The sequence below is a fragment of a genome, unplaced genomic scaffold, assembly GCF_019419815.1.
Source record: "Pyrus x bretschneideri cultivar Hongxiangsu unplaced genomic scaffold, Pyrus_bretschneideri_v1 Contig14, whole genome shotgun sequence".
Classification (NCBI taxonomy): domain Eukaryota; kingdom Viridiplantae; phylum Streptophyta; class Magnoliopsida; order Rosales; family Rosaceae; genus Pyrus; species Pyrus x bretschneideri.
This window is the reverse complement of record NW_025999435.1, coordinates 4,915,216-4,939,119: the sequence shown is the minus strand read 5'-3', so window position 1 is coordinate 4,939,119 and position 23,904 is coordinate 4,915,216. Positions and strand designations below refer to the sequence as shown.

The following is a 23,904-nucleotide window of genomic DNA, read 5'->3' as shown; positions in this document are numbered from 1 at the left end:
AAAGCAACAAGCTAAGGAAGCGTTATTAATTAACAGGCCCCGTAACTATTGGAGTAATCCTTCTGCACTGTACATGTTGGAGTAATCCTTCTGGACTGCAAAGATAGGATGCCGGGTTATCACTATCCATCATTTCTAAGCTGCTGCAATAAAATATTTAGTACGTGAACTTACTAGAATAGATACATTTGAAATCAAGCGAATGTGTAAGCAACCCTAATTATCAGGTTAGACAATGAACAAAATTCCAGTCAGAACCTTAAAACTTAGAATCTTACGAAACATGCAAAGCAACTCCATGACGAGACAAAATTGAAGCAACATGATCATAACCTTCTCTAAGAGCACTGTTGTAGTTTCAAGCTGTCAATTCAGCAGGGTCTGCTCTCGTCTGGTACCACCAATTTTAGCTGCCAATAGAATAGAAGTTTGCTTCTATTCTTGATATTTCTTCAGACTGTTAACTGCCTTTGCAAGAATATCATCTGCATGATGGAGCGACCTACCACTGTACCATTCATACAACGAGTCAAGCCATGTATTGCATGATAGGGAATTTAGTGCAGTTTCTTAATTGTCCATAGTTTAATTTTCCACTTATACTCCATAATTGTCCCTAATTTACTAACCAGCACATAGTATGTTGGTTCGGAGACTGCACTGTCCCAAATAGTTCAACTTGTTGAAGCTCCGCAGCTTGCCAGAGCACTTGTTCAGAAACTAGCTGACCAGAGTCAAAGCTGTTTATTCCAACAGTGAGTTTTTTTGTTTAATCATCAAACTTTCTATTTCGCATTCCTGCTTCCTATAAGATAAATTAATGAGTACCTTTTTTTAGCGGGTGAAGTTTTTTGTGTTTTTTCCCGTCATACTTTCACCAAAAGCAAACTAAAACTGAAAATTGGATATGGACAAGTATTCAATGCACTTAGCTGCATCTGACTGTCAGCAGGAGATCTTTTTCTTAATGAAAATGCCATTCTTGATTTAAAAGATCAACAGACTATATTCTAGGGGTTGCTTTTCTTCTTTTCGTCATTTGAGGTTTCTCGTCATTTCATTTCCTTTATATATCTTTGGCTTCTTTCCTATTCTTTTGCTTAGTTTTCCGCTTTTGAGCTTTTTATCCAATAACTTTCGAGCTTTTTCTTTCCCAAAAATCATATTTTGTTTTAAAGTTGAATTTTGTTGCCTGACAAATTGGGTAAATGGTAGCTGGAGGCAAAGTACACCGCGTTCTATGACAATTTTTCAATCGCATAATCGATTACTTTTTCTTACATCAAGTTGTCATTGTAGCATCTTTGACATGGCTTGGATGGTTCATCCCTGGAGAATTTGGTCTTTTCCTCGAAAACTGGATGCCAAAAGGCATGGATAAATTTGAGCTGGCATTACAGTTCGGCATCTTAGCGTCAGCGGTTGCTTGCCCTTGCGCCTTGGGACTAGCAACTCCTACAGCAATAATGGTTGCAACAGAGAACGGTGCTTTGCAAGTGTTCTTATCAAGGGTGGAAATGTACTCGAAAAGGCTTATAAGGTAAGACCACCTTATCCTTGGAAACAAATTTCTTTTTTAATTTAGAATCTGGTTTTCATGCATTTTATTTTCATGTTGTTTTTGCTGGTGTTTTTAGTTGCTTCATTATACTTGTTCCTACTTACTTTTTCTTCCGAGGATGTAGAAAACCTGTTTGTTTTGGTATTAGTGAAAAACAATTACTGATTAGATACTATCTATATTTGTCTTGAGGATGCAACTGTAGTTTTTTTCCTTGTCTTTCCTCAGTTACAAAGTTGCTCTCCTCGTAATATTGGTCTGGTCATTTCATATTATCACCTATGCTACCAACATAGATTATGTTGATGTTCCGTATTATAACAAGTTATGCACTTCATTTCTGACCAGTAAAACGCTCTGCCTCCCTTCTGTCAACGTTTAGGCTCTTGACATAAAACTAAATGCAATCTATGTCATTGGGTATGGATGATGTTCTTTCTGCATATATTGGGATTGAACATGCAACTATTATTTCACAGTTAGAATCTGTCCCACTGATGACAACTTCCACATGACCCTTTGGTTCTGGACGATTGATGCCTGTATGCACCTTGTCCATGTCACCAAGCCATACGAGCCAAGTTTTAAATACCCATTTCTTGTAGATGACAACTCCCTTTTATAACAAGGCTAATAATTGTTTCGTTCTTTTTGGTTTCTTCTTTCGTTCCAAAATTAAAAGTTGAACAAATGGTTATGGACATTTACGGACGTGTTTGATCCTTGCAGGTGAAAACAGTTGTTTTTGATAAAACAGGGACTCTTCTCCAACTAGTATAAAAGTTTGGATCAACTAAACGTGCGATGGAGACCAAGGACTTTGGGGTGCACACAGGAGGTAGCGTTAGTGGAAGTTTTGGTGACAAAATGGTTTTGGTTGGGAACAAGAGGCGCATGCAGGAAAACAATGTCGAGGTTGGTCCCGAGGTTGACAAGTATGTTTCAGAACATGAGAATCTGGTTCGAACGTGTGTGTACGTTCATTGCCATAATAATCAGTGGCGAAGCCAGAATAAGTGAGGGGAGGAGAAAAATTTAAAAGCGTTAATAAAAAAAAAAAAATATGCAACCAAATCCTTTTACATGTTAGACAATATTAATGTCATTTATAATGTATCAATACAAAGAAATATAGTTACAATTCTGCAGGCGAGGTTTCAAATCATAAAAATGTGGCATGATAAGTTCATTATTAATAAAAGCAAAAACATCTCTTTCAATGTAAAAAACCAAGCTACCAGTCAACAATGGATTTCCATTTTGCTGTGCAGTGGTGTTTTAGAATATTTATAACACTGTTTCTTATAGTTTTGTTCCATTATGTAACTGTATAATGAAAAAATAATAATAATAATCTTCCATTACGTAACTGTATACTGAATAATAATAATAATAATAATCTTAGACTCTTAATATTATAGTATACTCTACTATATGACTAATAACTAATTAAACTAACAATTTAATTAATCAATATCAATAATCACATAAATTATTTATAATCATATAAGCTATTCAATAATCATTAATTCAATTCATCAATAATAAACCATTTCATTCATGATTATAATTGATATCAATAATTAATAATTAATACCATGAGCTATAATTCCATATCAATTAAACACAATTTAATATTAAATTATCAATTAGGAATTTAAATTAAAAAAAAAACTAAAAATTTAACTTAAAAATTGGCTTTAAAATCCGGCTGAGCAGCTTCTTGGTTTGAACTGGAAGCCGCTGGCTAAGGCTTGGCTTGAAGGTTGGAAAGGAAGGGGGTAATCTGGCCAAAATAACAGATTTGGGTGAGGGGATTGGGAATTTGGGACCGAGTATTATTCTCTCTCATTCTAATCTCTTTCCTCTTCCATCCCATCCTATTTAAACGATTGCGATTACGCCACATCTACATCTACATCTTGTTTTAGATTTTTTTATATAGAGACTAAGACAAAAAGAAATATATGAGAGGAGGGGATGTAAATGGAAGATAATAGGTGCGGAGAAAATCCTACTCCATTTGGAACTGGGAGAATGAAGGATTAATGGGGCCGAGTGGTCCCCATATTGTATTATACATTTTTTCATTGAAAAAACCACGCTGGGGTTAATGGGGTGGTCCCCATATTGTATTATATAGTTTTTTTTTCATTAAATCAAATGACGCCGTGTCTTCCTTTCGTTTTGGGCTTGAACATTTCAGAAAAAAGAGCCACCACGCGCAGCAGCAGAAGAAAAAATAACACTCACCTGCAGCCTTTCCGATGGACTAGAGGGGCGGCTACTCGCTCATGGGTTTCTTTTCTGGCGAGAGGAGGGGCGGCCGCCCCTCCTTGCTCCTATGTCGCTTCACCACTGATAATAATTACGTATTAAGTTTGTCATCAAGGGAGTTGAACTTAAAGCCTCTTATCTACAAATAGAGAGGAATGTCATTTGACCATAGTTCTAGTGACTACCATGTTTATACAAATTTACACGCCGTTTGCTAATAATTTTATTTTCAGTTTTCATTTATTAAAGAAAATTGTAAACTTCTTTGGTAACTACTTTCTTGAGTTTTCAAAATTTAGCCTTTAGTTTTCAGTTTTCATTTTTTAGGAAACTGAAAGTAATTAGAAAAAAAGTTTCAGTTTTCAAAAAAAATAAAAGCCGAAAGAAAAAAACTAAAAACGAAATGATTTATCAAAAGACTCCTTAATTACAAAGAAAATAAGAAATTGTAATAAGCTTTTTAAGTGAAGATCACAATTCTCTGTTGTTTGTTTTGATCGAGTGTGAACTGAAGACTACAATTCCACATTTGGGCATCTCCAGCTGTGCAGCACAAACTACCAATATTGTTAAATTTCAATGATGATGTTTCACCAAAAATAAAGGTGAATGAAGATGACATCCTTACCGCTTATTGCTCCCTTCCAAGTTGCAACTGGGTTGGTGTTACTTACGGTGTACGCCACCTTCTTGTCATGCCCTTGAATCTCACTTACATCGGTCTCACTGCAATCACCGTTCTCCCTCACCTACCTAAGCTATCAGCACAAAATGAAGGCTTATTTTTAGCCGCACCTCCTTAAATTTGATTTTGATCTCATTTTGCCCTTATTGCTTACGATTTTGATTTCATTTTGCCTCTATAGCTGAACAATAAGAAAAAAAATGATTGGCGTTTTTATATGTAAAAATTCCAAATTACAAGTCTTCGTTCGACTAGTCTAAGTTTCGTCACTTCGACGTGGAAGCTGGGCAAGTCGAAGTCGTACACAAGTCTTGGTAAGACCAACTTGTTTCCCTTTTTATGTGATTGTAATGAGTTCAAGTTTTCTATCGAATTAAAACCAAAAGACGAAAACTACTACAATTAAGGAGAGCATATATATACTACGTATGGAGACAAGTCGTTTCCTACTGCTGAGAATGTTGTTGATGATAAATTACTTGTGTTGTATCAATATGATGATTATGGCTAATTACTTAAGTGTGTGCATTAGGAATAGCTCATACCATTTTCAGCACAGATCAGCCAGCGCTTCTTGCTCTCAAAGCTCATATCACTAGTGACCTTCAAACATCTTGACCGCCAACTGGTCGTCTGCCTCCAATTCCAACATTTGCAACTGGATTGGCTTTAGCTGTGGTGCTCGCCACCACAAAGTCAGGGTCTTAAATATTTAAATAATAGAAAACAATTTTTAGTTTTATATAATTAAAATTTTTAAAATAAAAAAAGAAGAAAAAAAGAAGAAGAAGTAAATGAATAAATTGGGATTCAAGCTTCAAGCTTGTAGCTTTCTGGTTCGTTGTTCGTGCTTGGTTTGATTGAAATGGAAAAATATTATGACGGAAGCCTCATATTGATTTGAGACACTCAATTTCAGTGACTATTTAATTACAGGCTATCTAATATCCATTTCTTTTTCATTTTTCATTTTTTTCCACTTTTTATTAAAATTGAAAATTGTAAACTTCTTTGGTAACTGCTTTCTTGAGTTTTCAAAGTTTAGCCTTTATTTTTCAATTTCCTTTAAAAAAAAAGACATTAAAAGTAGTACAAAATAAAAGTTTTAGTTTTCAAAAAAATGAGTACATAAAAATAAAAATAAAGTTATCAAACAAATTCTTAATTATCAAGAAAACAAGAAATTTTAACTTACTTTTTTTAATGCATTGTAGAGATCACAATTCTATGTTGTTTGTTTTGATCTAGTGTGAACTGAAGACTACAATTCCACATTTGGGCAACTCCAGCTGTGCAGCACAAATTACCAAAATTGTTAAATTTCAATGAAGATGATTGCTCATCATGATGTTTCACCAAAAGTAAAGGTCAATGAAGATGACATCCTTACCGCTGATTGCTCACTTCCATGTTGCAACTGGGTTGGTGTTACTTACGGTGTACGCCACCTTTTAGTCATGCCCTTGAGTCTCACTTACATCGGTCTCACTGCAATCACCATTCTCCCTCACCTAGCTAAGCTATCAGCAAAAAATGAAGGCTTATTTTTAGCTGTACCTACTTAAATTTGATTTTAATCTTATTTTGCCCTTATAGTTTATGATTTTGATCTCATTTTGCCTCTATAGCTGAGCAATAAGCAAAAAATGAATGGTGTATTTTATATGTAAAAATTCCAAATTACAAGTCTTCGTTCAAATAGTCCAAATCTCGTCACTTCGACGTAGAAGCCGGGCAAATCTAAGTCGTGCACAAGTCTTGGTAAGACCAACTTGTTTCCCTATTTATGTGAATGTAATGAGTTCCAAGTTTTCTATCGAATTAAGACCAAAAGACGAAAACTACTACAATTAAGGAGAGTATATATATACTGCGTATGGAGAGAAGTCGTTTCCTACTGTCGAGAATGTTGTCGAGGATACATTGCTTGTTTTATATGAATATGATGATTATGGTAATTACTTTACTGCAAGTGCATTAGCAATAGCTCATACCAATTTTAGTGTAGATCAGTCTGCTCTTCTTGCGCTCAAAGCTCACATCACTAGTGACCCTCAAAACATCTTGACCGCCAACTGGTCCTCTCCCTCCAATTCCGACATTTGCAACTGGGTTGGCGTTACTTGTGGTGCTCGCCACCACAGAGTCATGGCCTTAAATCTCTCGTTCATGGGTCTTGCCGGGGTTATTCCTCCTCATCTAGGCAACCTCTCATTTCTCATTGAGTTGGACCTTAAGAATAATAGTTTTCATGGTCCCCTACCCCAAGAATTGTCTCGTTTGCGCCGGTTGAAGAAGATTAACTTTGGAAACAACAACTTTATGGGAACCATTCCTTCGTGGTTTGGGTCCTTCGCTAAACTTGAATCCTTCAAATTGCACTCCTACAATTTTTTACATATATGACGCATTTTATGGGTCATGTTAAAAGTTTAATGACACAAGGGTTTAGCGTCATCTTTGGGGTTTCATTAAAGATATTTTTTATGACATTGAAAGAGTGTCATGTATTACTTTTAAGAACGCCTAACAAACGTCATTGAATTAAAAACTTGTGCCATCTATTACCGTTTAAGACGCGAAATAAGTGTCATAAACAAAGGAATAAGCGTCATGGTAAACTAAACATGAGATATGCAGAATGTCATGTATAGCTTCTAGAGACACCTAATAAGCGTCATTGAATTAAAAGAAGCATGTCATTTATTTCAATTTGAGATTTGGAATATGTGTCATAACAAAGGAATGAGCATCATGGTATACTAAACATGACATCTGGATATCGTGATGTGCCATAGCATTGAAACCATTTGCAACGTCATTAAATATTAGCAACCACGCACAAAGTGTGTCATAAACCGTTCAATACATGTCCTAAAATATATTTGATGACATATGTAATGTATTTTTAATTTGAAAACAAGACCTACATAATCCATCCAGAAAGCAGGATGCTTACCTCAAATAAACCAGTAGTGATTCATAAATTTGTAATTCATCCATTACTAAAGTACTACAAAAGATAATCTCACATTCAACACATTTAATAAAATGTGTAGATCTTTCCTACTAAAATAAAACTATAAGTTCACTTAATTTAAAATTTCACACACCAGCTAGTCTAATGTTTTATCTATTGGGATGAAGTCATCAACATACTCAAACCCACTCTATTCTTAATGCATCAATTTCATGTTCAGTGAATGTAGCTTTTTCTTTGAACTGCAACAAATCACAACCAGGGAAAATGTGTCATGACAAAAACTAATTTCAATCATACATAATTCAGTATTAATTTTTACAGTTTATAATTGTCAATGATGATTTTATTGCAGAAGCAGGTATCCCTTATCAGCATCCCTAATTGCAGGTAGTGCATGCCCAAGTTCTTGAACTCACTAAAATATAACCCTTACCATTTTATACACATATGTTAATTGAAAATAATTTGTGATTAAGACAATATTCTGAACACCTAGTTTTCAACAATGTTAGTGATGATGCCCAACCATGTTGTATAAATTATCAGCAGTGACCAATAAAAAAATGTCAAAATCGAAGAAATTTATAGTTGATTGATGTATAGAGTTAAATACAATCAAATAGGTTACTCATTAGGTCAGAAAGAAGTTGGAACAAAGAAGGATGCTCAATCAAAAGTATAGTTATTTTAAGAAGAATGCTTAATCCACAATTAAATATAACAAAGAAGCTATGACACAAATTACTTACCATGGTCATAGTTATTTGCTTGGTACGCAAACTATCTTCAAGGTCCTTTCAAATGCGATCAGTGTATCATGTTATGTCCACTATCCGGTCATTAACTATTTTGTAAATTAATTTCTACTAAACAGTCGTTAACTCTCTCTCTCTCTCTCTCTCTCCAGTTCACAATCCATGCCCCTATCTCATGGTCACCTCTCTATCTCTTCACAGTCATACAAAACAACCCAAAATTAAAATTCACAATCTAGCCAAAATTAACATAGCAACAATCTGACAAAAAATTAGGAAAGAAATAAAACAACTTATAGAATGTATGTCATCATTAAATATCAATCTTGTGTTGAAAATAATAGTGGGTAATGAATGCCCACAGTATTGAAGACCTTGCCATAGCATTGAAAACATTGCCACATCATTGAAAACCTTGGCAGAATATTGATATGTGGAGATCATTTGTCAAAGGTGTGGTGTAATTATTCAAAATGTAATAATACGGAGTTACTCTATAAATAGAGCACTCCGACTACTATCAATTGAGACAGAGCACATAGAGAAAGAGATGAGGGAAGAGAAAGAGAGGAAGAGGAGAGGAGAGAATAAATAGAGTTATCTTTGTACTCCTATTATTCCAAATTATAATGAAAGCACCACTGCTGCCCGAGGACGTACTCCAGTCACACTGACTGTAGAGGAATCTCATAAATTTTGTGTCTTATTTTATTTATTCCACTGCACACACACCGTCGATTTTACAACATCTTGAAATTTATGGTGTTGTTTGTTTTGATGGTGAACTGAAGACTAAAATTCCACATTTGGGCATCTCCAGCTGTGCCCACAAAATGGACAGAAGTCGTCGGCCATTGATTGCTCACTTTAAAGTTGCAACTGGATTGGCACGCCACCTTCAAGTCGTGGCCTAATGGTGTGTGTTTGATATGTTAAAAAATCCAAATCACATGTCTTCGTTGGACTAGTCTCAGTTTCCGCACCTTGACGTAGAAGCCGGGCAAGTCTAAGTCGTGCACAAGTCTTGGTAACACCAACTTGTTTCCCTATTTATGTGAATGTAATGAGTTCTAGTTTTCAATCGGATTTAAACCGAAAGACGAAAACTACTACAATTAAGGAGAGAAGTTGTTTCCTACTGTCGAGAATGTTGTCAATGATACACTGCTTGTGTTATACCTATATGATGATTATGGCTAATTACGTAACTATAGGTGCATTAGCAATAGCTCATACCAATTTCAGCACAGATCAGTCTACGCTTCTTGCTTTCAAAGCTCACATCACTAGTGACCCTCAAAACATCTTAACCGCCAACTGGTCCTCTGCCTCCAATTCCAACATTTGCAACTGGATTGGCGTTACCTGTGGTGCTCGCCACCAGAGAGTCACGGCCTTAAATCTCTCATACATGGGTCTTGCTGGAATTATTCCTCCGCATCTAGGTAACCTCTCATTTCTTGTTGAGTTGGGCCTTCAGAATAATAGTTTTCATGGTCCCCTACCCCAAGAACTGTCTCGTTTGCACCGGTTGAAGGCGATTAACTTTCAAAACAATAGCTTTATGGGAACCATTCCTTCGTGGTTTGGGTCCTTCCCTAAACTTCAAACCTTCACATTGGCCGATAATGGCTTCTCTGGTTCCATACCCGTTGCTATCTTCAACTTATCTGCACTCAAAATAATTATTTTGAGCGGGAACCAACTATCAGGTACGTACGTACCACCATTATAGGAATATAAATAAATGTTGCTTGCTTCATGATTACATTTTAACGTCTTTGTTTCATTTTAATATCTATATATAAGATATATAACAATCATCTTTTTTTTTTTTTCCCTTCTTTTTTGTTGGAATGCATGCACATATTTAACAGGGAGCATACCCAGAGAAATAGGCAACTTAACAATGGTGAAGGGCATATACCTTGACGACAACAAGTTCGAAGGTATACTGTATGGCTTAGGTTTTGTTACATATATATACACACACGCACACACAAGCCCCTTCTTAGCTGGGATCTTGTTCAGCTTCAGCAAAAAATGAGATAAGAGGACTATCATATATTTACCGTGTCAGACCCTTGTATTCTAGAGCAAAAAAGAGGTCCTATATAGTGAGTACATGGTCCTTAGAATGTATCCCACTTTTGCTACAGTACAACGGGATTCCCACTAAGAAGCTGCTCCTATATATGTATACATGATTTTAACAATATGCACATATTGATTTTATAGAACTTCCAAACGAGATAGGCAGTTTACGTCAGCTGGAGGAGTTGTTTGTGCAGGACAATGCCCTAAAAGGCTCTGCCTTTGTGCCTGTCCTTAACATATCTTCATTGACTACTTTGGCTTTATCTATAAACAACATGAGTGGTAGTCTTCCGGACAATATGTGTGAGCGTCTTTCGAGTATTCAACGATTTTATTTGAATCAAAACCAGCTTGACGGTCTGATTCCCTCCAAACTGGGGCAATGCAAAGAGCTTCGTGTAATCGAATTAGAGGATAACAATTTCCGTGGAAGCATACCCAAAAGTCTTGGCAATTTGACCCACTTAAGCAACATTTTTCTTTCCAACAATAATTTAGAAGGTAATAAATTTGAGGGCCTTTTACAATTATTTCATTTTTAGTTTTTAGTTAAACTGAAGTTACAAAGTTAATGCAAACGTGCTGAAATTGTGACAGGTACAATACCGGATGAGATTGGTGATCTTCCGCAATTAGAGGATTTAAGACTGGGTATTAATAATCTCAATGGTGTCATCCCATCCAAACTCTTCAATAACTCCATGATTAGAGTAATATCCCTTGTTTTGAATCAGCTCTCAGGTGGCCTCCCAGCAAACATAGGTCTTAACGTTCCAAACCTAGAATTCCTTTCTATAGGCGCCAATAACCTCGCGGCCGGGCCACTCCCTAACTTCTCCAATGCTTCCAAGCTCCGGGACCTAAGCATGGCCATAAACTCATTTACCGGGTTTATTCCCATCACACTCTGTTCCTTGAAAAACCTCGAGCGTCTTCACTTGTTCTGGAATCATTTGACGATTGATGCTTCTACTCTCTCTTGCTTGTTTAATCTTAGAAATTTGACATCATTAGACTTGGGAGGTAATCCATTAAACATCACGATTCCAGCTTTTCGTGGGAATCTCTCTACGCCACTCACATATTTTGATTTAAGCATTTCCAACATCAGGGGTAACATTCCCGTTGATATTGCCAACTTGAGCAGCTTGATAGAACTACATCTGGAAATCAATCAGTTGAGTGGAGCAATTCCAACATCAATACAGAGGCTAAAAAATCTCCAAGGTTTGTTTCTGTATGATAACAAACTGCAAGGACATATCCCGTATGAACTCTGTCAACTAAACAACTTAGCCGTGTTAGGTTTGGGTCGTAATCGGCTCTCTGGTTCTATTCCTTCATGCTTGGGTACCTTGGCAGTAGCTCTAAGAAATCTATCGTTACAATCCAATTTGTTAACTTCAAAAATACCATCTTCCTTATGGGAACTCAAGTATATACTGCACCTAAACTTGTCATCCAATTCTCTAGTTGGACCACTCTCAGAAGACATCGGAAAGTTGAAAGATGTGGTGGATATAGATTTATCAAATAACCACTTCTCCGGAAACATTCCCGGTAGCATTGGTGGTCTTCAAAATATGATTAATTTGTCCTTGGCAAACAATTATTTAGAAGGCCCTATTCCCAGTTCATTTAAAACCTTGCTAAGCCTAGAATTCTTGGATTTGTCCAACAACAATCTATCTGGAGTGATCCCAAAGTCATTGGAAGCACTCTCGTATCTCAAGCATCTGAATTTGTCTTTCAACAAACTCCAAGGAGAAATTCCAACCGGCGGGCCTTTCGGAAACTTCTCTGCTGATTCATTTGTATCCAACGGTGCACTCTGCGGTGCTTCCCGACTCCATGTTCCCCTGTGCAAAAATAGAACAAAAGTTAAGCCAAATTGGAGGAAAGCTAAATATATCATCTTGGGGGTCATACCAGTAATACTCCTAGCAACCGCTGTATTGATTTTGATACTATGCAAGAAAAGGAATGTTGAAGTTGTAAGAGAAACTGCCTCGCTACATCAAGTTCTTTGGAGAAGAGTTTCGCGTCTAGAACTTGTAAAGGCAACAAATGGATTTCACGAGAGTAACTTACTAGGCACGGGGGGTTTTGGCTCAGTATACAGAGGAACACTTTCATACGGGATAGACATTGCCGTCAAGGTTTTCAATTTACAGCTAGAAGGGGCATTCAAAAGTTTTGATAGGGAATGTGAAATGTTAAGCAATATCCGTCACCGGAATCTTATTAAAATCATAAGTTGCTGCGATGAACTTGATTTCAAAGCCCTGATACTTCAATTGATGCCTAATGGAAGCCTCGAAAAGTGGTTGTATTCTCCAAACTGCTCCATGAACATCTTGCAGAGGCTGGACATAATGAAAGATGTTGCATTGGCACTGGAATATCTTCATCATGGTTACTCGATACCTATCGTTCATTGTGATGTGAAACCAAGCAATATACTACTAGATGATGATATGGTTGCACATGTTGCTGATTTTGGCATTGCAAGACTCATCAGCGGTGGAGATTCATTGACAGAAACCATGACCCTAGCCACAGTTGGATATATGGCTCCAGGTGATGTATTTTTTCAATTTTGTATATGTTGGTCTTATTAGGAGTTATAATTTCCTTTTTATCATATATAACTAAATTCATATACAAATTTTGCAGAGTTTGGGATCGAAGGAAGCATTTCTACGAGTGGCGATGTGTATAGTTTTGGTATTGTACTCATGGAGACATTCACAAAAAGGAAGCCAACGGATGAGATGTTTGATGGGGAAATGAATTTAAAGCAATGGATTGTAGATTCATTATTTCTAAATGCTGCTATAGATGAAGTTTTGGATGCCGATATACTTGGAACAGAGGAAGATGGTGATTTCCTGAGCAGGAGGGATTGCTTATCATCCGTTATGAGATTAGCTTTAGCTTGCACTGCAGCATTGCCGGGAGAGAGGATTAACATGAAAGATGTTGCAATCACACTCACCAAAATCAAGACTAAGTATTTGAAGGACTGTGAAGGAGTGAACTCTTAGTTCTTTTCGTTCTCTATATTTTTGGATCCATTTTCTTATTGTTTTTTGGATCTGCAAAGACTACATTATTTTCGTATAGGCCCGTTCCAAGCCCATGTTGAACCTAGAGACCCTGCATGACCTGCTGTGACAAGCACAACTACATGGGTTAGTCTTACCTAACGTAAAAGCTTGAATTATACAGATAAAATTTCTGAAGTAATTTCAAAAAAAGTACAAACAAAGCAACAAGCTAAGGAAGCGTTATTAATTAACAGGCCCCGTAACTATTGGAGTAATCCTTCTGCACTGTACATGTTGGAGTAATCCTTCTGGACTGCAAAGATAGGATGCCGGGTTATCACTATCCATCATTTCTAAGCTGCTGCAATAAAATATTTAGTACGTGAACTTACTAGAATAGATACATTTGAAATCAAGCGAATGTGTAAGCAACCCTAATTATCAGGTTAGACAATGAACAAAATTCCAGTCAGAACCTTAAAACTTAGAATCTTACGAAACATGCAAAGCAACTCCATGACGAGACAAAATTGAAGCAACATGATCATAACCTTCTCTAAGAGCACTGTTGTAGTTTCAAGCTGTCAATTCAGCAGGGTCTGCTCTCGTCTGGTACCACCAATTTTAGCTGCCAATAGAATAGAAGTTTGCTTCTATTCTTGATATTTCTTCATAATGTTAGCTGCCTTTGCAAGAATATCATCTGCATGATGGAGCAACTGACCTCCGTACCATTCCTACAACAAGTCAAGCCACTGTCAGATCTGTTAGACGAAGTCAAGCTCAAGCTGTTCTTGTTAACCCAAGTATTGGAAGAAGGACAGAAGGCCAAGCTGTACAGACAGCACAGCAAGCATTTGCTGACTCATGTGTGCTGTCCGAAGTCTTCCCATGCGTTCTTGGTTACTGTTAAAGCTTTTTCCCATGTGTGATGTCAGAAGACAGCAGATAGTGCTGCTGCATGTGTGTGTGCTGTTACCTAGTAATTTAATGTGTAAAGGTGTATAGATGGTGCTGCGACATGTGTGTGCATGCGGTCACTTACAGTTTAATCTGTAAAGTTGTTGTTGTGGTGTATATATCAAAGCCTTCCCGTAAGGCCTAAGGTGTAGAGATTTTGAAGTATTATAATTGAGATCAGAAATTCTTACAAGATCTCCTAAGCTCCACATTGTTTTCCAATAAGTTTAATTATGCTATGCCAAGTATTGCATGATAAAGAACCATACATAATTTAAATTTCCACTTATACATCCATAATTGTCCTTAGTTTACCAACCAGTACATCCTATGGTGCTTTTTTTTTTCTTTCCAGAAGACAAGCATCAATGCATTTCATTCTTAATCAAATTGCATCTAACTTAGTGCAGTTTCTTAAGAACCCATTCCATTGTCATGACTTCATATTAAATCATTAAAACATATCTACTTTTAATCATGTTGTGCAAGAGTATTTAAGACTCCACTAGCAAACAGTCTGCGAGTATAACCCCTTGAAGCAAATAGAGTTAGTTATAAGAAAAGTTCCACTAAAGATTGAAAATATATATTGTAGGCCCATGCTGTTTACAGGCACCTACACAGAAGTGTTTCCTGGCTAAAGAAACAATGTGGTAGTTCGAGGATGAAATACAAACAATGATTTCGTGCAATTTACACTAAGCTTCAGTTATGCAGAAATTTTTCATGGGCAATAATAAAGCAAGCTACTTCCATCAGTTTCATACAAGGAAAAAACACCCATAATCAGAAAGAATGTTTTCCTCTCCCTCTTCAAAGAATGGAACTTCAGATGGGAGACTGTTGTAACAGCCAGCATTTTTTGGTCCCTTCCCTCCCCACTAAGGCTTTCCTTCCTTGCCTGCAGCCATCTTTAGGTCGCCCATCCTAAAAGGAACAACGTTGTAAATAGGAAAAGCTCAATAGCAACCAAATTTTCTGTCACAGGAATGAAAGATTTTTAGCATACATGCACTTGTCATAGCACTGGAATTCACCGATTCCAGGAAACTTCTATCTACCATCACCAAAAGGATGTGCAGGATATCTATGTGAGCAATGTAACAATGTTGCCTAAGAAATCATTGGACTGGCTTCATACTTGTGGTTCTAGTGTAACAGTAACATCCAAGACCAACAGTAATTTCTTCTATCACAGTTCCAACTAAGGATTCAAATTTCTTAGCAAGTGAAGACTAACATCAACCAACATACGTCGTACATCGTAAATGAAGACTAACATCAACAATTAATATATATATATATATATATATATATATATATATATATATATAAGAATCAACAAAATTACACATTTACTATAATACAATAATTTCATAAATAATCATATTGTCAAAATAGGTCAAAGATTTACAACAATTAAGATCCAAGATCTGACATGGTAAATCTACCCAAAGACTTACAAGGATCCGCCTTAATGGAAAGCCCGACCCCTTCTGAGAAATCAGGAGAAAAGCTCACAAATAAAGACTTGCAGGCTACTATGATGGCTGTGATAAGGAGCATGGAGAGAAACTCTCTACAAACAAGGGAGGTAGTAAGCAGACTCTGTTCCTTAACAAGATATCTGCAAAGAAGGCTGGATCCGGAGTACCCTGCCCCAGAAAATGATCGTGCTAAAGAAACCATGAGGGAAACTAGCCTTGTGGAGGAACCAGTTATTCCTCTATTTCCTTCACTTGAAGAAAAGAGGAATAAAGGAAAAAATAAGGAAGAATCTGGAGCTAGTTAGTCAGTATTGGAAGAAATTCTGGAAGCAGAGTTACCAGACCCCTTATTTTCACTAAATAGTAAGGGGCAGAGTAGGCAAGAAAGAACGAAGTATAGGATGCCCCAGTTGATCAGAGAATCTAGCGAGAAATAAGAGCTTACCAAAGCAGACAAGCTTCCTCCTTATAGGCCACCACCAATGGCTGTTAAAGGATGAGAGTTCAAGTGGAGAAAGCCCGAGCCAAGAAAGGAGATTAACATAGGCAACGATCGTAGCCCGAAGTGGGAACTGCCTCCTCATACTCTGCCTAATAATACAGCTAACTAACAACTCAAAGATGAATTAGCTGAGTTAAGAAGGATGGTGGTGAGGAATGCCCAGCCACAAGCTTTCTTGCTGTATAGAATCACTTATCAGAAGCCCTACCCAGAGTTTATTGATGAGCAGAATCCCTTTCGTCTCAACTTCAAGATGCCCGCATTCCCAACATTCAGCGGAGAAGATAACAATGTGTCTTCCAAGGATCATACCTTCAAGTTCTCCAACCACTGTGTGGCATTTAAAGACAATCCCAATTATAAGTTGAGGTTGTTTGGGAACTCCATGTTAGGCTTAGCATCTCATTGGTACTCTTTGTTGCCCCCAAATTCCATCGCTGACTGAAGGCAAATGGAGATGGCGTTCCACGAGCAGTTTTACAGGATGAAGCTAGAGATGACCATCAACGATCTAGTTGAGGTATAACAATACGAGCATGAATCCACTGAATACTTTATTATGAGATTTAGAAGAACAAGGATGAGATGCCAGTTTCCTATCAACCATGTCCAGCTTATAGCTATTGCTTAAAAGGCCTTGAGACTACCCTTGAGAAAGAAATTTTATGATGTGCAGTTCAATGAGTTACAAGAGTTAGTGATTGTAGCCACTAAGTATAAGAAAATGTTGCTTGAAGAGCAGCAATTAAAGCACTCCTTTAAAACACCACCTTTCTACAAAAGTAAAACTGTCATCCACCAAATGGAATTTGAGGGAGAGCCAAAAACAACAGTCATAGGAGAGAAACGATAGACATGTGTGCAACAGACATGACCACTCCCTTTAAGCCTTTGATGGTGAAGGGATTGGTCCAACCAGTCAAATATCAAAAAGTGGTGATGAACAATGGCGGATTTATCCCTTGAAACCCCCAAAGTACCAGAGCTATTCCTTTGACTTAACCAAGGCTGTAGAAATCTATAAGGAATTGGTACAGGAAAAGTAATTGTGCCCGACAACACCAAAAACCTCTCTAATCCCAAGGAGTTCAGAGGAAAAAAGTATTACAAGCTGCATTACATCTTCAATCATTCCATCACCAATTGTGTCCAGTTTAGAGACTGGATACAAGATCTCATCATTAAAGGAAAACTGCTACTGGAGAAACCTCAGACCAACATGATGATTGACACGAATCCCTTCCCAGAAGCCTAATAAATGTGATCAACCTAGCATGAGCAAAGGGAGGAAAATGGAAAGCCACGTGGGAAGAAAAAACAGAATGAAAGATCTACAAAGGAAACTCTAAAGATGCCCGAAAAATCCAAAACAGCCATAATAAAGTTGCTAGCAGCAGGAACCATCCGTGATCAAGAGATAATCAAGGAAAGAGTACCAAAAGCTCGTAGAAGTGTTTTATGGGCAACATAAAAATTATGAAGGGATCGTTATCAAAAAGGTTTTAAACAAGTTACTAAGGGCGGATATGAGTTCACATTGCTAAAAATCAGAGAAATCAAGTTAAAGTCGGAAAAGGAATTCATTTCATGAAAAAGACACAGAAGTCTTAGTCCAACAATTTTACATCTTCGGCCAAAGCAACTATTCTAGAAAAATAAATTTGCACGACGGTGAAAATTTGGCTTGGTTCTCCTAAATACATATTGCTATTCACAAGTTAGGTTTTGGAATCCTCAACTTCTTGAGAAATCTTCGCCATTTCTTCTACTTTTTGGGAGAGGTGGTTGGTAAGGGTTACTTTCTCGGCTTTAAGAGAAGACAATTGCTCTTCCAAACGCTAGATTTCGAAATCAACCACAGCAATCCTTTCTTCCATCGCTAACCCTTCTTCCACCAACTGCTGAAGTGCAGTTGTACCCTTCACCTGTTTTTCCTAATAGCACTTCACTCTATTAGCCACCGGCTCCACCTTCTGATGCTGATCCCTTAGTGCCCGTAAGTTCTCAAAAAAACTCAGGAAAGACTCGTACTAAGTCTGGGACAGCAACTGAGCTTGGTAAAGTTCAACAAGAGCCTTTTCTACATCATGAAGGATTTTAAAACTGAAAGAAATGGTGAAGTCCTTTTCATCCAGTCCTTGAAGATTTGACGAGCATTTTGAAATAAAGGAGATTCAGCAGATGTTGGAGGTGACTGCAGCTTAGTCTTAATTTGCTCTAATTTCTTTACCAGGTCGGGCAAGGATGATGTTGGCAAAATGGAAGGTGCACCTCTTGCACCTTGAACTGTAACAGTAGGGGTAGTCTCAGTTAGGGGAGCATGAACGATAACAGGAGCAGTAGTAGAAGCAGAAGTGGAAGTAGCTGTTGCAGAAGTTTTGGTTTGCTTACTCGCAGGCTCAGGAACAGAGATCCCTGTGGTACCAAAAACAGAAGGAGGACATGGAAGATCTTTCTTGCGCAACACGCGCGGTAGGGACTTGCCCGAGCCTTCTCCAGAACCTTGTTGCAAACAAGACAAATGTGTTAAAAGAGAAATTTACAAAGTCAAAAGAAGACAACATAAATATTCTTGAGTTGAGCCTAGAACCTTGGAAGGAGGTGGAAGGGGAGTCACTTCTTCTAATTGTTGAGGAGAAACAGTGTCCGAACCTTCACTAGAGACCTATAAATGGCAAAAAAGAAGATAAAAGTCAGTAATCAACTTATGAAGAAGAAAAGTAACTGGAAGTCTAAGTATTGATATACTTGAGGGGGAACCTGAGGTTGAGAAGCAGACACTTCAGAGGCTTCGAATACATCAGTAGGAGTTGCCCGAGAAGCCGGCGGATCAGTTACCTCTGAAACCACGGGACTCTCAGGAACTATGGGCTCCCCGAAAGCAGAAGCTGATGTTTGGTGGAATTCTTGTGTTCGAGAAGGCTGGAAAATGTAACGATACGTGTTTATCCATTTGCGTGGCACGTCATGATTAATGGGGGACAGTGTATCTAAGAGACCAACGGCGGGGTAAGCAAAGGAGAGATCGGAATGGACGGCCCTCCAGGCGGTGATCTCCGATCTGTGTTCGGTTTGCCATGGCAACTTTGACACTCCTTGTCAGGCCAATTGCTCTCACTGGTTTTCCGGTATCTTTCTTCCTCCCTCACTCTCATTCCTATTTCCTCGCTTACATTTCAGTCAGTCAACCAATGTTGTGATTGGTTTTGTGCAATATAAACGAACCCTAAACCCAATTTGTCTTCAATTTCTCCATTCAACTGTATTTTATGCATTTGCGAGAAATCGCTGTAGATAGTCATTATCATTTGATGTCATAGAAATCGGTCATATTCATTTTGGACTGTTAGTCTCTTGATCTTATTGATATCAAGAGAAGTCAAAACAGGATGTCATTTTGTACATGTAATTATACTCTGCAGAGTTCTGTAAATAGGAAGCACACGTTTGTGTAGGTTTCCAAGACTTGCATCTTAAAAATGTTGAAAAGGAAACGCGTATATGTAAAAAAATATTCCCCTTCTCCGCTCCCAATGTCTGTTTCATTCCAAGTAGAATGGACTTGATATTCTTGGTCCGCCTATCATTTAACGTCTGATATAGCCAGTTTTTCCAAGCACAATTCCAAGTCTGGTTATAAATCCCGCGGATGCCCGTGGTGCCTATATATATATATATATATATATAATGATCATTTGAACTTGATGATACAGCTCCTTAACTCATTCATCATTCATAGAGGCCTAATGCTGTTTTGAGCTTGACTCTAGTTATAGAACATCTCTCGCTTAGGCTTTAACCTTATGTTTGGATGAGAGATTTTCGAGTACCAAGGAAATTTAAGCTCTATTGTTAAAATGCATCACAAGAACATTACCAGTGAACTACTCAAGCACTGTTAAGCTACTACTAAAACAACTTTAAATGACACCTTCAAGGAGTTATTTGAAAGTTCTATCAAATGTCTTGCATATGGTGATTTTCAAGTCCCTTTATCTATTTTTTGTAGTGCATTCTTAACAAATTTATCATACGTTACATGGAACTTAAAAATCCCCTCTCCAAGTGCACCATAATGACTTTTGATGTTTGCAAGTTTACTGCTTCTAATGGGTAGTCTTAGTTTCTGGTTCCTTACTGGAATACGTGATGCAGGACATTAGGAATAAATACGAACAGGGTAGATATCTGGACTTACCCCGACCTTTGGTATCACACCAAAAGGGTATTGGAATCACTGCAATAGAGTTTTTAGATAAATTCCAGCATTACACCGACCTTCGGCATCACAACTGATTTTAAATACAGATTGAAGGGAAACAATAAACAGTAACGCTGAGTTTGGATTTGTTGGAACTTATGTTTTCTGTGGGATTTGGAGTCCCACATCGCCCAAACATCATTCTTGTTAAGTCTTTATAAGTGAGTTCACTCACTTATAGTTTGAAAAGAATTGGGCCAAAGCCATGGACCTTGGGCCAAGCCTGTGACTGCAATATGTATACATTGTGACAGCATGGCTGCGCAAGGTCGAGCCAAAAATGCTGAATATAATGGGAAGTCGAGACATATAAGGCGACGACATAAAACCATTAGACAACTACTCAAGAATGGAACTATTTCCATTGATTATATTAAATCTAAAGAGAATATTGCCGATCCTTTGACAAAAGGCCTATCCAAGGATCAAGTGGCATTTACATCAAAGGGAATGGGTTTAAAGCCAACTCAATGAGTTATAACTTGACGGAAACCTAACCTAGCTAATTGGAGATCCCATGGTCTAGGTTCAATAGGCAAACTAGTTGAGGAAAACTCAAAGGAAACAACACAATCTTTACTCATTCTTATGATGGAACATAGTGTGTTGCCTGTTAGACGGAAAGGGTGAATAACTATTCTTAATAATGCTAATATCTTATGATTAAGATGAATAGAACAGGATATTCCTTATTAGCATTACCTATATGAGATTGATGTGGGGTCGCATCTTTGAGAATTGGTATGGCTACAATTCTCTAAAGGTCTCATGAAACCAGGATATGTTCAGGACCAAAATGAACACAACCGTATGAATTGACGTGTGTCAAGATGTGATATGTGTGATATTTATTGTTTCGATTTTACTACAAGAATGATCAGTTCAAGATAGTAAATTCACTGCTTCATTAGGTAAAACCGGTAAGTACTCACTAGAGAAGGTTCAAGTCCAAAAGACACCTATCCCGATGCGTATCATATCTAAGTTCTCTGGAAGTACATTACTAAGGTAGCTAGTATCTTATTTTAAATTCAAATGTGGGATATTGCTAAAGTTTGAATAGAAAATGTGGGGTATTGTTGGAACTTGTATTTTCTGTGGGATTTGGAGTCCCACATCGCCCAAACATCATTCTTGTTAAGTCTTTATAAGTGAGTTCACTCACTTATAGTTTGAAAAGAATTGGGCCAAAGCCATGGACCTTGGGCCTTAGAATTGGAGAGTTTGGGTGTATATATTAAATGTCAAAGATGGGCCTTGGGCCTTGGGGCTCTTGGGCTCGGATGGACGAAAAACACAAGTTACGTTTTTGATTTTTTGGATTCAGTTTTTTAACAGTTACGATCAGTTTTATTGAAAAGTTGCATTCGGTTTTCTTTTTACAAAAACTGATAAGGATGAACGGTTGGAGAAGTTCAACTGATGCCATTATATATATGGCAATAAAAATCAGAAACGGAAGTCAAGTTTTTCCAGATTCATTCCTTCATATTTCGCTGAGAACCACACAACCAATTCGCCAAGAATCCAAGTTCGAGTGCAAGAACTTGGATTAGATAGTTGTATCTTACAAAGATAGACGTCCATACGAACTACTGCACTGGTGTAGGGGCGTATTTCTGTCTTAGGAGATTGCTACTGCAAGCCTCTATCTTCCTAATCAAGTCAGTGTTTTGTGATTCATTAATTCAGTTTTGTAATTGTTTATATTGTGAGATATATAGATATATATATATATATATATATATATTGTTTCCTTGTGAAATTACTATTCGAAATAAACTGTGCAATTGTTGTATAATATATAATACTTAACGTTTGATTGATTATAACAATCTAAGACAGAAATATGGATCAATCAAATGTTGGTATCGTCAAGCAACACGTTGAGAAACCTGAGAAGTTCAAGGGAGTTGATTTCAAACGTTGGCAACAGAAGATGTTGTTCTACTTAACAACTCTGAACTTGAGTCATGTGATTACTTCTGAGTCCCCCAAAGCACCAGAAGAGGGAGACATTCCTGCCGAAATTCTGCAGGCTATAGAAGCCTGGACTCACAGTGAATTTCTATGCAGGAACTACATTCTGAATGCTCTAGATGACTCTCTGTATGATGTTTATTCATCATATAAGACAGCGAAAGATCTGTGGGAGTCTCTGGATAAGAAGTACAAGTCTGAAGTGGCAAGTTCCAAGAAGTTTGTAATTGGAAAATTTCTGAATTACAAGATGAGTGACAACAAGTCTGTTATCAAGCAAGTTGAAGAACTCCAAGTGATTGTTCATGAGTTAGATGAAGAAAATCTTGGTCTGAAAGAAGGTTTTGTGGTTGGCTCTATCATAGAGAAACTGCCTTCGAATTGGAAGGACTTCAAGATTTATCTGAAGCATCTAACTGAAGACATGAGCATGGATCAGTTGATTCTCAAACTGCGTGTGGATGAGGATCATCGCAAAAATGAGAAGTATGATGTCTCATCGCTGAAGGCAAAGGCCAATGTTGTGGAAGGAGGTGACTCACACAAGGCAAGGCACCATCAGAAAAACAAAGGCAAGGATGCTGCAAAGAAAGCAATGACTGCTGTGAAAGGGAAAACCTTCAAGAAAATCAAAGGAGGTTGCTGGGTTTGTGGAAAGACAGGTTATAGGGCAAAGGACTGCCGCCATAAGAAGGATCAGAATTCTGGAAGTTCCAATCAAGCAAATGTTGCAGAAGACACATTTGTTGTTGTTGTCTCTGAAGTCAATTTATTGACTAATTCAAATGACTGGTTTGTCGATACAGGAGCAACAAGGCATGTGTGTGCTGATCGAAATTTATTTGTTACTTACCAATCTGTTGATGGTGGAGAAAATCTGTACATGGGAAATGCAACTGCGTCTGCCATTGCAGGGAAGGGAAAAGTGACGCTCAAACTCACTTCCGGAAAAGAGCTTTCACTTACCAATGTTCTGCATGTTCCAGATATTCGTAAGAACCTGATTTCTGGATCACTTCTGAGTAACAAAGGTTTCAAAATTGTGTTTGAATCTGACAAGTTTGTAATCACCAAAGGTGGGATGTATGTGGGAAAGGGTTACCTGGCTGAGGGGCTCTTCAAAATGAATGTACTTTCTGTTAATGCTATGAATAATAATAACAAGCCAAGTGCTTCTTCTGCTTACTTGATTGAGTCCTCTACATTATGGCATGCAAGATTAGGTCATGTTAATTTTCGTTCTCTTCAAAGAATGGTTAACTTAGGCCTATTGCCAAAATGTTCCATGAACAAAGTATCTAAATGT

The 23,904-nt window shown here is 37.6% G+C and overlaps 2 protein-coding genes across 2 annotated transcripts; both read left to right on the top strand.

Moving 5' to 3' along the window:
• Positions 1-2,365: 2,365 nt before the first annotated feature.
• Positions 2,366-6,929, top strand: LOC125475317 (putative receptor-like protein kinase At3g47110). Its single transcript, XM_048580032.1, has 2 exons — positions 2,366-2,496; positions 6,497-6,929. Exons 1-2 carry the CDS (start codon positions 2,366-2,368, stop codon positions 6,927-6,929), a joined length of 564 nt encoding a protein of 187 aa, XP_048435989.1.
• A 2,033-nt stretch (positions 6,930-8,962) lies between these two features.
• On the top strand, positions 8,963-13,481 carry LOC125475264 (putative receptor-like protein kinase At3g47110). Its single transcript, XM_048579906.1, has 5 exons — positions 8,963-9,973; positions 10,139-10,210; positions 10,500-10,859; positions 10,956-12,938; positions 13,035-13,481. Exons 1-5 carry the CDS (start codon positions 9,325-9,327, stop codon positions 13,403-13,405), a joined length of 3,435 nt encoding a protein of 1,144 aa, XP_048435863.1. The 5' UTR covers positions 8,963-9,324; the 3' UTR covers positions 13,406-13,481.
• The last annotated feature ends 10,423 nt before the right edge of the window (positions 13,482-23,904 follow it).